General features: G+C 43.6%; 3 protein-coding genes across 3 annotated transcripts in view; all 3 read right to left on the bottom strand.

Moving 5' to 3' along the window:
- Positions 1 to 770: 770 nt before the first annotated feature.
- Positions 771 to 6,906, bottom strand: LOC108087078 (protein lon-1). Its single transcript, XM_017184257.2, has 4 exons — positions 6,522 to 6,906; positions 3,212 to 3,412; positions 2,288 to 2,546; positions 771 to 1,828 (listed from the first exon to the last, which is right to left on the bottom strand). Exons 1-4 carry the CDS (start codon positions 6,604 to 6,606, stop codon positions 1,174 to 1,176), a joined length of 1,200 nt encoding a protein of 399 aa, XP_017039746.1. The 5' UTR covers positions 6,607 to 6,906; the 3' UTR covers positions 771 to 1,173.
- Positions 6,907 to 12,250: 5,344 nt separating this feature from the next.
- Positions 12,251 to 13,444, bottom strand: LOC108087087 (chaperone protein DnaJ). The gene is made up of 2 exons (XM_017184269.2): positions 13,297 to 13,444; positions 12,251 to 13,224 (listed from the first exon to the last, which is right to left on the bottom strand). The coding sequence occupies exon 2, from the start codon at positions 13,108 to 13,110 to the stop codon at positions 12,424 to 12,426; it is 687 nt and encodes a 228-aa protein (XP_017039758.1). The 5' UTR covers positions 13,111 to 13,224; positions 13,297 to 13,444; the 3' UTR covers positions 12,251 to 12,423.
- A 2,177-nt stretch (positions 13,445 to 15,621) lies between these two features.
- Positions 15,622 to 16,076, bottom strand: part of LOC108087223 (acetylcholinesterase) — a 38,005-nt gene continuing 37,550 nt past the window's right edge. Inside the window, exon 10 of the mRNA XM_017184505.2 lies at positions 15,622 to 16,034. Coding sequence (XP_017039994.1) covers positions 15,961 to 16,034 — 74 coding nt within the window. The 3' untranslated portion in view covers positions 15,622 to 15,960. The remainder of the gene's footprint in view (positions 16,035 to 16,076) is intronic.

Below are 16,076 nucleotides of genomic sequence, written 5' to 3'. Positions count from 1 at the left end.
GGGGCTACCCAAACAACAATTGACAGCCATATTTGCCTATCTTAATTCCTTGTCACAAACAAAATTGGCACTTTTGGTTGGGGATTGTGTTGGAGTGTTACTTTGGGGACAGCTAACTGGCTGATAAACGGAGCAATTAAAACCGGAAATAAAGTCACCACATGCGGGGAAAATCGTCACTTTTTTAGGGAGGTTATCGCTTTTAGAGAACTTTTTCGTCAGGAAAAGGAAGGAAAACTGGCTGCTATCTCGGGGAAAACTTTCTGCTGTGCAGGCGAACAAAGTGGGTGGTTTGGGCGAGAGACACCTGGACGACCTTGAGCAGGTGCAAGGTTCCCAAAATTCTGCGCAGCACACACTCACACACAAATACGCACACTAAACGGCCAAAATGGCAACCTAAATTGGCCACAACACTCGAACTCAATACATTTCCCATGGCAGCTCATTAGCCCATTGTTGCTTGCTCTTTTGATTTCCGGCTTTAATTGCGCGTTGGCATTGTTGCATTTAACGCATTAGCCGAAGGGGCCAAGGATTTCCCCTTAATTTCCCTGAGTTTTCATATGCAAGCTCTCTTTCATTCAGCGGAGTACAAAATTCGCCACGCATGCGCTCTCTTTGGAACTTCTCTTGTTCGGTATAAGTATCGAAGAGAGTTCTCTTTGTTTCGCCAAGTGGTTTTGGGGCTTAAATCAATGAGCTTTTGTTAATGAGCTCAACTCGAATTCAAGAAGCTTTGGTCATATACAATCCAACTCAAAATTTACTTTTAATTTACAAATCAATTTTCTTGTTTTATTGAACACAATACTACAACTAGCTGATCGATGTTGAATGCCGATTGGTTGGTTTAACAGGATGACAGTTTTAGGTGGGTGGTGGTGGTGGTGGCAAACATTTGATACAAATATTCGTCTGTGGCATGAATCGTCCGCCGCCTACGCTCCTCTTCCTCGAGAGCCGAAATTCACAAAGTGGGGAAGCTACTACATCTCATATGGCAATTGTTGGGGTGTGTGTTTAAATAAGATTCGCTAGGGGTCCCAAGGCGACACGTTGAATGGATGATGATGGATCCTGGTGGTTGGCTAATGGCACTACACAGTAGCTATTAATGGCCTAATACATTGAGCGGCATTTTGGATTGACAAGGCGAAGGTTATTGACATTTTAACCGCGCCACGTCAGCAGGCTCCATCCACGACTCGGTTTCCTAGTGCTGGTGGGCTCCTGGTCCTGCTGATCCTGCTGAACCTGCTGATCCTGCTGGTTCGGCTGGTACTGCCCATCCTGCCGCTGCTGATTCTGCTCTATGTAGGTGCGTAGTATGGTATGCTTGTGTACGGACTTCTCAAACTCGGCCGCACTTGGCCGATACGCCTCGTACTTTTGCTGATACTGAGTCCGCCCGGCCGACTGCGATGGCTCCGTTGTGTAGGCGTGGCTGCCGCCCTTCGCGGCGCTGCCGAACGAACTGCCGCCGGCTGGCGATGGTACCGCTGCCTGTGGGTTGAACGGGGAGGGAGGGGAGGGTTGGGCGGGTTTGGGATTACTGAGCGGTTGTCGGTTGTAGTTATAGCTGTTCTGGCTGTTCTTGTTAATGTTGTTAGTCTGCTGGTTGTTATTGGCGGATTGTCTTTGACTGGGGCTGCTGTTGTAGCCGTACTCATACGTTTCAATGCTGTTCGCTCCGTAGACGCTGTTGGCAGCTGGGGAGGCTCCTGGAGCGGCGCAGAGTCCTTGGTAGCGGGACGAGGGCTTCATGCCGTACGTCGAGCAGGAGGGCTTGCCCACCTCGTAGGGATTGTAGCCAACCACGTTGCCACTGCAAGAAAAAAACAAAAGATCGTAAGTGTATATTCTTCTGTATTATATATATTATATCTTCTATATTATAATTTAATAAAAATGGTGTAGAAATGGTTTTTTATTTGTCATATCATAATTTATCTTTATATATTCTACACAACGAGCACATAAAATTTGGCAGTTATTCTAAACGACAACCACATATTATAACCATTTTGTATAATTCCAAAAACTATTTAGAGTGATTTTATTGCCTCATTGTCTAATTTCCGGAACGAATTTTACGATATCTGAATTGAATAAATTAATTTAGAGTTCTGATGATACAGGAAGTTCGAGGCTTAATAGTTAATAAATCCAACAAAAAAACTATAGTATTTGTATCTCTAAGATTCGGCTTTTTATGATCTCCTCAAAATGCTTCATTGTATTTCAATATTTTTTGCGTTAGAATAGTAACACCTATGAAACTTACCCAGGTCCGTAGTTGCAGACGTAGAGCTTGTTGTATTTGCTGGTGTCCTTGTACTCCGCGTATCCACAGCCCACCAGGCTGGTCTCGCCCCAAACCAGCTGAGAATAGTGACCAGTTTTGGGGGACCAGGCGTCTCCGAAGGAGTACTTCTGCACCTCGTTAAACCAACTTTGGATGCGCGAGGGGAAGTCCCCGTCATCGGCGTCCAAAGGCGCCGTACTCCAGATGATCGCCAGATTCTGGCCCATCGTAAAGCGATCTATTAATGGATAAATATTAGATATTAGTAACGATTTAAATTGAAAGTTTGGGAATGGATTTTTGGGGGATGCAGGTGCTGTGTATGCAAGGTTAGTCTTAGTGTTTTAAAAGCAGTTCGTGCACGCAAAAATGGAAGGTGTGATAAATCTTATAAACTATGCACACTGGGGTGGCATTATAGATAATACATATATGGTATTATTGGTCATTGAACTTAAAATTTGGACTTCAATTAATCATATCATTCTACTTTTTCAACTGGTTTAATGAGTAAGATTATTTCCAAATTATGGCAATTCGTCACAGCAATTTTAATCAAATCAAAGTGAATCATTTGGAATGGTAAAACCGTTCTAAGAGGTATTCCCAGTTCCAGTGATTAATGAAAGAAATTCGCTTAATTGGCAGTGAAAGGTGCCATAAAAGTTGACGTGAATATAAATTAGGCTCTCAGGTTTACACATTCTCTATAAATAACGATGCTCAATAAAAAGGTGAAGAATCATCTAATTAAATGACCACCCCAATGAGCTTTACCATATCGTAAAGACCTGAAACCAAAAGAAAAGCGCAACATGCTTTGCGCAGATTCGATCCAACTCCTGGATTTTGGGTGTGGGGATGGAATAGGGTTGAAGGGGTCTATAGAACCAAACAACTTACTTATTGTGCGGTGTGGATCGTGGCGGAACTGACAGTTGTCAGCCCATTTCTGGGCCCTGGCGGCCAGCTCGTCATCCCAGACGATCTCGCGCATATTCTCGGCACCCGGTTGACCCGGATAGCGTCCCGTGGCCACGATCTGCCGGAGGCGATTGTGCTCCTGCAAGATGATTGATCTCTCTTCCGCCGTGATGCCCGATGCTGAAATGATTAGGTCGAGATTAGCATAAATTAAAGAGCCAACGAGAAGGGGAACCTGCGGGGGAATATGCATGAGACACCAAGCAGCTGGAGAATTTTATCATTTCTATTTTCGTTGGTCATAAAATGTTTGGTTTTTGTGTTTTTTTTATATTTTTATTTAGAGATATCTTCGGGCTGGTGTTTCTCCTTCGACTTGGAGACGATCATCAACCACTTTTGGCCACCCAGGGAGCCGGTTTGGATCGAGCCAATATTTGTCGAAATCTCAGCCGCTTTGGCTCTGCCTCACAGAAAAGCCAAGTGGGGTTGCCAATTTACATTGGCTCTTGTTTTACATATTTTTTAATTATTTGTCGCTCGCGACATAATATTCCACACTTACGTGTGCTCCAAATTGTCATAGATTCGGGGTTTATGTAACCAGCCGGTTGGTCGGATCACAAGACATCTGTGTCACTTTCCTTAGAGCGCTTGGCTCCCCTATCCAACCGGTTTCGATAATGTTTGGCCATTAAATAGAACACAGAACGATACGATACGGAGTGGAAAAAAAAGTCGAATGAAATGCAAAAACCGAGCGGCGCGTGCTCCGCGAAAGGCGTCAATTAAAAGTCGCACAAACAGCCATTAGCCGAATTTTATCTGATTTGATTTGATTTTAATTGAAATAATGGCAAAGTCATGGTCCTACGGCGCCTGACTCATGACTCCACTCCACTTGAAGTGTGTCGGCCAATCAGCCAGGAGAGAAGTGGCCCCAGTTTAAGCCGAATTGCCGCAGGGTGTTAATTACCCGGAGATCGGCCGAATAAAAAAGGGGGAAGAGACGGAAGTGGATCCTTGGGGAGTGCCCCCATTTCATTTAAATAATTACGCGCGCTTAATAATTTTTAATAATTATAATAATGGACCGGGCGATGGGCGCTGATTGCCGTACGCGACGTGATAGCATTTAAGCCAGGCTCCCAAGCTCCCAAACTACCAAGCTACCAAGCTGCCAAGCTCCCAACTTGACCATGGCTCTTGCCGGCCGGTCAAGTGCCGGGACGTGTCTGTCGGAATCAGATTTAAAGTCAGACAACTTGACGCGCCCCAACTTGATCGGTTACTGGGTAAATAAATTGGCAGCTTCGCCGCCGCTCGCACAAATATATGGGTCTAGATGTCAAACAAAAGTCGAGAATGCTAAACACAGCGTTTGCCGAACCGACTTAATCTTAATATGCTCCCAAGGCTGCGACTAAAAATAACCCGTGAGCGATCAAAATTCGAGACTCCCATCTGCGGCTGGGCCTGTCAAATTATGCTACATTTGTATCAATGCGGCGAAAACCGGTAGGCGAAAGCCAAGAACCGAGGAAGCCCATGGCTGTGTGTTTAACTTGGCGGGCATTTCGCATCAATCATCCGGCAAAGCCTCGGATTTCCATCACAATTTGTACCGAGGCTGCTGATGCTGATGCTGCTGCTGCGGTTGCAGTGCTTCGCATCAGGCGCTATGCAAATTTGTGAACTACCTTCGCTGACAAATTGCACATAAAGCTGTCGATCGGTTTCCGCTTGCGGACGAAACAAACCGCTGAGATAATGTTGACAACGAAACGTCAACAGCTCGCCGTCATTTCTGTTCACTTGCCCGAAACGAAACGAAACGCAACGATACGAAATAAAAGACTCAGGCAGCGAACTTGCTGCGAAAACCAGACCTCTCAGCCAAATGCCGACAATATGTTAACAAGTGCTTAACTGCACCGCATCTTGGCCAGGCGTTGACTTCACCTTGAAAAGCAAATAGGGAAGATCAAAGGGGAGAAGGGGAACGCCAAGTCGAAAGGACCGCCGCATTTAGCGCGAGTTAATTTTCATAGTTATGCTTTATGTTTCGTTTCATTTTCATTTATCATTTACTGATTATCACCATAGTATACAACTAGCCTTGTGCCCCAACATATTTAATTACATTATTAGCACGGCTTTTGATTGATGCCGCGGCAAAACGATGCGCTTAACAGCCATGATACCGGTGACATGCGATTAAGTTGGCTCCCCAAAGAACACCATACTATATAATCCAGGCGATATCGCTGACGGAGCATAAAAGCAATCATCAATCAGCAACGCACACGCGCACTATAAAAATCTTTTTGACTTCACTTCGCCACTTTTTTTATGGCTCTTTGGGAATTTTCGGGTGTTTAAGCGCCGCGTGTGCAGAACAAAGAATATGGAATCGATTGTTTTTCGGCTATCACGAGCTATTTCTATTCCCAAACCGCACAAGCTTGGCTCGATCAGCACAATGACCCATTAAAAATCGGTTGTTTTGTATAATTATTCAGGCGCATTTCTGACGCCTGGTATTCTAATTTGTTTACAAATTATTTGCCTGACTTTGAGCAACAAAATCCCCATTTCAGTTCAATGAGCTCTTTTTGCGCGCTTGATTTTTAGGCGCCACTAATCATTTTCAAGGGTTCTACGAGTTTTAGAAGTCTCCTGCTCTGATCTCATTCGATTTATCAAGACCGGAGTTGAGTTGAGTGGCCTTTGGCTGGATCAGTCGACAAATGACAGGTCAGCCACCTAAAATACTTTTAATTCATTTGGACACTGGCAAATATTATATAAATTATCTAAACCCGATGTTTCAACCGGTTTCCATCCCGCTCGAAGCTTAAGTAATATGCCGCCCGTGTTTGTTGCTTTTCTAAACTATTTATTATGCAATACATACACTGTTTAAAACTGGAAAATGAAGAAAGGTGACACGTTTGCGGCAATGCGAGTCTATTTTTGGTTAGACCAGCCAAACTTGCCCAAAAAACTGGAATTTTCATACTGAACAAAGTTATAATAGTTCTTGGGTGACCCTCGCTGAAAAAGCGAACGCACATTAAACAAAATGTTTTTACGGGCAAATATTTGCACTTCACTGTATTCATTCACACAACGAATGGCTAAAACGTGTGTTCGTTCAATGTGGGCTAGAAAAAAGCTCGAAATTAATGCTGGACATGCCCTGAAATTCTATTTCTCCTACACCCAAAACTGCTGAGCTGCATATAGATTTTTTGGGACCTTGGCTTTCATTTCTGGGAGTACTTACCAATAATCTTTCCATTGCAGGCGAATACCACTCCGCAGGAGATGATCATGATGGTGGTTAGTAATAGCGCACTTGGCTGCATCATTTTGGTTATGTAATTTTAGGGTTTGAACAACACGTTGATTTATTTGATTTGTGTTATATATTTTTATAGACACTTTGTAGATTTCTCAAATATAACCTTTTCGTAAAAGACAGTGTTATATTTGCTCTTGCATACACTTTAGCTTTTGAAATTTAGCTAGAAATTTTTGATATCACAATTTTGGGACGGTGGGGTTGCAAAAAGTGACCGCCGTTTGCCAGAAACCGAAAATAAAAGAGCGCCACGAAAAAAAGCCGACGACTCCAACTCCACTCTCGTGTACGTGTAGCTAGACTTGAAGGCGTCGCCTGTTTGGTTGACCGCTCGGCGGCGCCAACGTTTTTATACCGCCAACCGGCGGCAGCGGCGGCGGCAGCGGTACAATCAGCAGCGGCAGCGGCAGAAGCGGCAGCGGCAGCGGGTAAAGAAGCTACCGATCGGATTCCCCCGCCACGGAAAAAAGTGAGCAAGGCGAGAGAGTTTCTTAAAGTCGCCGCGCAGTCGCAGTTCGACGCCAGCAACTTGTTGCCGGTACACTAGCAACATGTTGCTGTTGCTGCCGCTGTTGCTACTGCTGCTTCTGCTGCTCATACGTTTTGTGTTCTTTTCACCGGCGTAATTGAAGATTGAACTTTATATTAATCATCGGGCTGGTTCGGCAACAATCACTCGCCTTCGCGGTGGGCGTGGCAGGTTGGGCCAGGTCGCTGGGAAAACCGCCGCGAAAACGGCGAAAAAGGCGAAAAAGGGGAAAAGGGGAAAAAGGCGAGCAGGTGCCCCGAGGGCTGGCAGTCGAAGCTTCGATCATTTCGCGTATCATTAAAAACCAATAAAAACACCCAATTAAATGCACAGTCGCGGCGCACAAGAACAAATGCCACTTGATCCTTTCACCGTCATCGCCAGTGGGGCATTCACATCTGGGCCCATTGCCTTTTGCCTTTTGCTCCGCGCATTTCCGCTTCGCGCTGGCTTCTTGCCAAAATAATTACGCGTACAAAGCCATTAACAAGTACAAACGATTGCGCCGGCCCAGCAGAGCCCTCTTTCAGCCCAGTAGAGCCCTACGAATGCACTGGGAAAAAATACAAGATTTTAACACCAATACATGATCCCATTTTTACCTATTTAGCATATATTTTTTGATGGCTTTGGAGGGACAGAAAATAACTAAATGCAATAATTCAAATTATACATTATTTTGTATACTTATATTTATATTTTATAAGAAGTAATACAAGGGTATTAACTTCGAAACGTAAGTAAGAATGTTAAAAAATGTAAAGGTTTACCAAAAAAAACGTACTTTACAGTCATAAAATATCTTAAAACTCAAAACAAAAAGTTCAATTTTCTTTAGTGTTGCAACTGCTAACTGGTTCTGTTTATTTCACCTCGTTTCAGTGCCGCTGATGCTGCTGACCATGTTGATGCCACACATGACGTTTTGGGTGAGGGTCCCATTCTCGGACTCATTCCCAGATTCAGTCCCAATCCCAGTGGCAGTGGCAGAACCAGCGACCAGCGACCGACAACCAAAAACCAGGGATCTGCGATCGGTGATCGGAGGCAAGTGATCAGCGTTGGGGCAACGGCAGTGACGTCTCCGCTGGTCCGCTGATTTATTTTATTTCGCGAAAACTACATAAATATCAGAAAAATTATGCTTTACAGAAATATGAAATAAACATATGCCCGATACATGTTCTTTGATGTTCCTCCTCGCAGTCGCTCCCCAGGTTGTCGATGTTTTTGTTTCGCGGCTAGTTTACATTTCCTACTCGAGTGTGATTTCATTTGTGCTGGAACAAATACAAATACAAATACAAATACACACATGCAACCGATCACTGAGATTTAAGCAAACATTATTGGCCTTCGATTGGCGATTGTCGGTGTGTTTGCATTTCAATAAACCTGCGTGAATCTGTCCGATCTGTCTGCGTACATTCGTGCATGTTAAGCGGGGTAAAAAATTCCCAACACCTCATTTAACTCAATTTAACAGCACTTGGCATCATCCGCCGGTTGTCGTTGTTGCCGTTTCTTAAAGTTTCTTCAAGTTGTTCCTCCGATTTGCCTTTGTGTAGTTTTATGACTCAATTTAATGTATTTCTTGCGCTGCGCGTGTGCTGTCCATTTTGGACATCCGCTGCCACCCACTGGACCAACATGTTTCATTCCTTTATCTTTCATACTTTTATTCTGTTTTTTCTGACGGTTCATTTCGTTTCGAGGTATCACAAGTCGGAAGCGGTCAGTACTTTCCACTGAAATCCTGACGGTTGCATATTAATTTTTATAAAGTCATTGCTTTAGTGACTCAGTCGACCCAGTTGTTTTTAATCGATGGCAGGAAAGTGAATCGGCCACTGATTCACTCGCATGGAGAAATATCACTGGTTTTAAAGTTAATAAAAACCGTTAGGAAGTTACTCGGAAATCAATAACTTACTAATATTTTGATGTGTTATGTTCGAAATAACAACTTCAGGGATTCCCAAGTTAGGAGCCAATCCTATAATTGACCAATTTCTATCAAGTCTGCCACAAGTTAGTAATTAATTTGCAGAGCCCGACAAATTAGGGGTTAATATCCCGATTTTATAGAACTGTGGGAGATAATTGGGAGTGCCGAAAACACTTTAAATTAAGATAACGTTTATAGCACACGCTTATATTCTACGATCCGAAAATAGACAAGCATTTAATGGCTTCAAAGCAAACGAGTTTCTCTTTGGAACCTCGCATTTTCAAATATGTTATTCCCATATTGTATACCTCCAGAGTCTAGATAAAGAAAGTAAAACAAGACACCGGCGAAGGCTGAATAAATTGGTGGCTAATTTTAGCTGATGAATATGCAACACCACCAATTGCCCACGATCGGTTAGAAAGTCAGAATGCCGTCGATAAGGTCATCAGCCATGTCATCGCGAATCGGGAGTGTTTTCGAACACGGGTTTTCCATTCGATGATATAACCGCCGAAGGTTGCTGATAATTTCTCTAATCAGTCACTCGCCGCCGTTCGTTTGTTTATCGCGGAGATCGCCTTGCGGAACCGATCGTCTCGCACTTTGCAAATATGATTGGATTGCCAATTGACATTTGCTCATAACTATACAGATTCCGCCCCTGGCGCTGTCATTGGGCTGATATCGTTATTATTATTTGTTGTTGATGTTGATGCGCCCGCCACTTGGCAATGCAGGTGTCAAGTGTCATCGACGCATCCTCGTTGTCGAGAAAAGCAACCGCTTCCGCTGCCATAAATCTTGCCCAGCTCTTGACTGATGATCAACACTGGCTTAGGCAAAGTAAATAATAAATAATGAACACATTTGGGGCGAGTCCGGACAAGCCAGAGACAAATGAAATCAAACCATTTTATTATATTATTTTGCCAAATTCAGATGGGGATCTTAACCCCTTTTTCGCAATCCAATTCTCCCCGTGTGACAAAACATTTTGCGTAGCACTTCGGTTTTTGCACTCGACGGGGACAACGACTATTATTAAATTATAATTAATTGCAATTGAAAGCTGGCTGCCAGGCAGTCTGGCTGACAGGCTCATAATTAAAATGTCATACTGGTTGCCTTTACAATGAAGCCGTGAGTGGCGAGAGCTCAGCTCCATTAACAAATTGCGGAATTGGAATCGGAAACAAAGTCAAAATTGGAATCGGAATGATGTTCATAATGGGAAGCCTCTCTCAATCGTTTTGTTTTTTCGCCAAAATAGGGAAAATAAGTCAATAAGCCAGGGCTAACACGTGTTTGAATGAATGAATGGTCGATGTCGTAAAACCATAAACAATTTTCATTAGAGAAACGTTTTCATTCTTATGCTAAACCGATTCATATGCTGATCGATCCACGCTTGTTATTCTTTCTTCTCTTTTTTTGAACTTGTGCCGGCAGAAAAAAAAAATAATGGGGGTTTCGGAGGGGCAAGGAGGAGATATTGGGAACTGGGATATATGCGCACACACCTTCATTAATTCGCTTTGGTAGCCAGCGTTTTTTTCATTAAAAAGCCGTCAGCGTACAATAAATTTTGACCATTTTTTGTGATCTGGTGGCGTTTTTTTTTTACTTTGCGCCTGCTGAGCTGATTTCGCCCCGGCTCTTTATAGGCTTCATTATGGGCCCGATCGCTGTATGTATTTATTTTGCGCAGCCAGGCGACAGAACATAATTTTAACGCTCTTTATCGCGCCGCTCCGCTGCGCATGCGCGCGATTCGACACTCGATGCGAATATTGATTTATGCTTCGATCTCTTCTTTATATTTGGCATCGCAAAATGGTAATCGCGCGACTCCATTTCGAAGCTGGTGGCTAACTATATCAGCGCATTTGATCTTTCGCCTCTGGTGCCTTTGACATCCGATGAATTCATAAGAGAGACACGACAACTTAATCAAAGCTAAGCACCGATCATAATTTATCAACCTCTGTCAGCCGGAAAAAAACAAAACAACCCGAAAGACAAGGGGAATACAATACTCAAATTAACAGAAACTATTATTACTGCCTGACTAACGGTGCCACGGTGGAACCGCTGGTGGTCCGGCGATTCCGACAGGCCCGGAATACGTGTATATATCTCTCTCTGATTGGAGACGTAGAGTATTAGCCTCCGCCACTCGCTCGCCTTGAGAGCGTCTTGCCGCTTTCGGCTGCCACCGTACGTTCCATTTAATGGCATCATAATAGAACATACTTAAGCCAAAACGTATCTATTATCTGGGGATCGTCTGCCTGCTGGCTCCGAAAAGGTCAAAGCGCGGAAGTTCAGCGAAACCCGAACGGGATCGCGATGAATAGATAGCGTCAGATATAATCCAAATTTGAGAGGAGTTTCGAGCGGAATGCCACTGTGGGAAATTCTTTTGGCTATGTGTTGAATTCATGTTTAAAAAAAAACAAAACTTTCCCAGCCAAACTCAATGGATCTCTTAAATATGTATCTTTATTTAAGATTAAAATGAAGTTATGAGTAGTTGCTGGTTCTAAATTACATAACATTTTTAAATATGTAGATTTTTAAAATTATTTTGACCAGTGATTGTATAATAATCTGCGGCATCCAAGGGGAAGTACGGAAGTCTTGTTAACGAACAATGACTTAAGAGCTTTAATCTTATTAGGTTTAACCTGTTCAAAGAACTGATAGATCTAATTAAAGAATTCTAGGGAGAGTCATATATTTTAAACCCTTCCATAAAATTTTTAAATTGGCAAGCTTAGCATATTTAATTGAAAAATTAAAGAAGCTTCAACGTCACCAATGTTCTTAAATACGTCAATAATAAATCCAGTTAAGGAGATCACAAATGAATAATTAGTTAGCCACGGCCATAAACAAAGGTATAACATCATCAAAGTTCTTAGGTATATTTTTAATTGTTTGAAATATTCATAAGCGTCATCAGAGTTCCTAAGTACCCTGTTATCCTAGGGTAGGATGAAAAGCAAAAGCGCTAAACTTCATAATTCTTAATTAGCTTGAAAACTGAACTAGAAGTCGTGAGTCGCGAAACTCGTTTGTACAATCCGATCGGTTATGCTGGAATGACAAATTATGCATAATCAGCCTGCCAGACGAAGTTGTAGTTTCACAGAGAGATTCACACAATTAACGAACAGATTTATATATTTTTCTTTCAAACGAGACCAGGGCGTACAACAAAGGCAATGTCCTATGCATATGCATGAGTTGTCGCTGATTCGACAGAAAAACAATGTGAGGCAGGTGGATGGGTGTTTGGATATCTATGACTGTTGAGGTCCCAGGATCTTTTCGTACTTTCAGGACTCGAGGTCTTCCTCTGGCTGAGGCTGAGGCTGTGGTCGCAATCGGTTCAACACGTCCACCAGAACCAGTCCGACCACCAGACAGAATCCGGAGGCGTATAGGTAGAAAACAGGACTGTTGGGGAAGGAGTACTCCTCGTCCTGCCAGGATCCCTTACATCCCGCCCGCTGGAGGTCGGCCAAGGTCGTTCGCATCGGCAGCCACTTGCTGGCCGCCTTTCCTTTGAAGACAACTGGCTTAATGGCCGCAAATCGCCGGGATCCCCGGCCCATCTGCTTGTTTCGCACGGCGGACTGATACTGCGACCAAACCGTATAGACATGCCGGCCCGTGAAGGAGGTTTCTGGAGCGGATTGGGTCTGGTTCTGCATCCGCAGCCGGGAGTCGTACACCTGCCGCGAATTGTGGCGATGGAGGGTCTGATACGCCTCGCAGATCCGCATGAAGACCTCCGAGTCGCGCTGCTGGCTATTCGCATCCGGATGGTACTTCTTGGACAGCTCGATGAAGGCCCGCTTGATCTCGCGCTCGCTGGAGCCCACCGGCACGTTGAGCACCTGGTAGTAGTTCTCGATGCGGGGATGCCCCATCGGGTGCCTCTGGTACGTGAATCTCGAGCCGTAGCTGGCCAAAAAACGCACCGATTGGCCGGCACATCTGCTCCGAATGATCCTCAACATTCACGTGAATTTTGCTGTTCCCAAATCGTTACTCGAAAAATACACAATTTTAACACTCTTGTTCTCGGATGAAGGAAAATGTATGCTGGTTATAATTTTTATTTGACAGCCAATCTAATGTGAATGTGTAGTGAGTGTTGAGTGAACAGGAATTTCACCCGATTCTGGATCGCCGTTTATACTTACTTAAGTTTATTAGCTAAACGAATTTGAGTCGTAAAAGCTTAATAGATGAAATCAAACCAATCGGCATTGGATAGCTTAAAGACAACCATTAATCAATGTTTTTAAGAGCAAATAAAATAGATTAAATAAATAATGTTGTCTGAAAACTTTCCAATGTCAAAGCGTGTGATACAGTGCGAGTGCTTAGATAATAATGATTTATTAGAATTGAAGGGGATTAAAACCGAAAACAAGAAGGCTGCGCTCTGCTCCAAATGAAATCCTCTGAAAATTTGATGTACGATTGTCGAGTTGAAGAGCTTGCCAATTTGGAGACCGAATAACGTAACCTGACTCAACATCTGGGCCGTGTTAAATGCCCCATATTTGGCAGCGGGGCGACAAACTTTTTTGTCAACAGCGGCGAGCGATAAAAGATCGACCCTGGTCTATATAAGCCCATTCCGACCATGGCCAATTCTGTAAACAGTAACACAATTGTGGTATGATTTGTGGGCCATTATCTCTCTCCGTCTTTGACCTTCCGGAAGTGCCAACGAACTTGGCAATGAATCTTCCACGCTTGGAGCGCCGCGTGTGCTCTGCATTTAGCCATCCTGATAGCCAGACAGCTCCGGTTACCCAGCCAAGTTTACGCCTTGGCCAAGAAGTGCCGCACGTGTGGGTGTTATCGCCGAGGCAAGTGGGTCATTTCTAAACAATAATATTGAACAACAATTCCATTGAACTCGGATTTTGCCACTGCGTCAGCGGTGGGCTTTGGATTACGTCGAAGGTGGATAAAAATATTTGCACAAGACATTACTATAATTGTTTTCGATGGCGTATTATACGCAGCTTGACAATTTCCATCGAAACACAATATTTGCATAGCGAGTCATTCATTCATCTGCGAATTAGTGTGGCCATAAATGGCTTTATTAATAGAGATACTGCAGTTTATTGTTACCTGGTAAAGTACACCATAAACATTATACTACTAAGACTTGGAAAAAGCGGAATAATTAATCTGCCTATTCGTTTACCTAAAAAATAGTTTCCGGAATAGGAAAAAATACATCAACATAAAAAGCACTAAACTAAAACACTACAAATCATTTTTGTAGTATTAAATAATAAATAAATATAAATATATTTACATTTTAGAATGGATGTCTGATAACTTCGTGGACATCAACTATTTTGTATTTTCAGTGACATCTTCTTTCTGAGTGTAGTTCCCCCGCGGTGGACCGATCCAGTCTGGACTTGACATCATTTGTAGACAGCACATCTTGGCCGGGAATGGAACCCCACCTGCTAATTGGTTTCAGTTGAACGGGTCGCAGACCAACACCATTTTTCTGCGTCCCAGGAACAGTGACCTCGAATCGGCAAGTTCCCAAAACATATCTCGAAAAGCTGTGAACATTTATTTGGAATTGATTGAGCCGCCAGTCCGGTTGTGATTGGCCAGGTCATTAGCGATTGGCGACTTAAAACGGTTTCAGGTCGCCGGAATCCCTTCTATTTATACTAGATCAAAGGGCTGTTCCACCATTTAAACGGTTTTTGCTTCACTGTGCAATTGGGTTGGCGGGATATTGGCAGCATCATTTGGCCACAGCCCATATGTTAATTGACACTAACAATTTGTTTCGCCAAGACGGGCCATTTAGCCACGTTTCCGTCGAAATTACCATAGCCAAACGCAGTGGCCGGCGAGAAAGCCCGTCCGAGTGTCCCGGCCAAATGCAAAATGATAATTGGAAACAGGTTCTGTTTCTGTTTCTGTTTCTGTTTCTATTGAAGAATTAGCCGGCCCATCCCCGCTCACAAAGCCGAAAAGAAGATTTACGACAAGTGGTGACTGGTTGTCTCCGCCGTGCGCTGGCTCATTTATCTGGCCGAAATGAAAGACGCTCCGGCCCCTTTCTCCACCATTCAAAATGTGACGGGCCAAGAGTTTTTCATTGGCCCATCCGATTGCCAGTTTACGAGGGCTTCTTTCCACGGGCTCCATGCTGGGTCAATGGACAGGAACGCTGCCAAGAAGTCTGCGCCGGCGATGGCTCATCGATTCAACTCGAGTTCGAACTCGAGTTGGCTCGAATCTCTCGGTTGGTTTATCGAGTCGCAGCACGGCATACGGCGAAACTTAAATTATTCATATGTCAGGTTGAAGGCTGCTGCTGCTGCTGCGGCTGCCTTTCGCGTGTAAAAACCTATTTGATCGCAAGATTAACTCCGCTCGCCGATTGTCCGCGGATCAATTAAAACTAAGTAATGGCGTCTGCGAAACCGGCTAGAAACGGAAATACTCAAACTTCACAAATAGCCGGAGTATGCATCAATCAAGTGGAACAATTTTATTAGTGTTTCTGCTGAATAATTTAAGAGGGGAAATAATTGTGAGGGTGTCCAGCACTTTTCCTCTTTCGATATCTCACAAAACTACTCAGTTTCAAACTGCGATACAAAGCCCTGGATTTACATTCTTCTGATCTAAGATCCTGCAGCCTTTTCTTACTTTTAATCTTTGCTTAGCAATTAATTATCTCAGATTCCAGTTCCTTAGCCTAATCATCCTGCATTCAGACTTTCCGTTGCTTTCCGTGGAAGTAATATGAATAGTGCCCTGATTAACTATTAACTTTAAGTGGATAATACTTTAAAAGACTTCTTTTAGCCCCTAATTAGCCAGTTCTTCAGGTAGACAAACGCTGAGGTGACCACGTGAGTTATCTGCTGCGCAAATTCTGCAAGAGAAGACACAGAAATTACATAAACTTTACTAGAGT

Source organism: Drosophila ficusphila, unplaced genomic scaffold, assembly GCF_018152265.1.
Source record: "Drosophila ficusphila isolate 14025-0441.05 unplaced genomic scaffold, ASM1815226v1 contig_791, whole genome shotgun sequence".
Classification (NCBI taxonomy): Eukaryota; Metazoa; Arthropoda; class Insecta; order Diptera; family Drosophilidae; genus Drosophila; species Drosophila ficusphila.
Note: the sequence above shows the minus strand (reverse complement) of the source record. Positions and strands in the feature narration are given on the sequence as shown.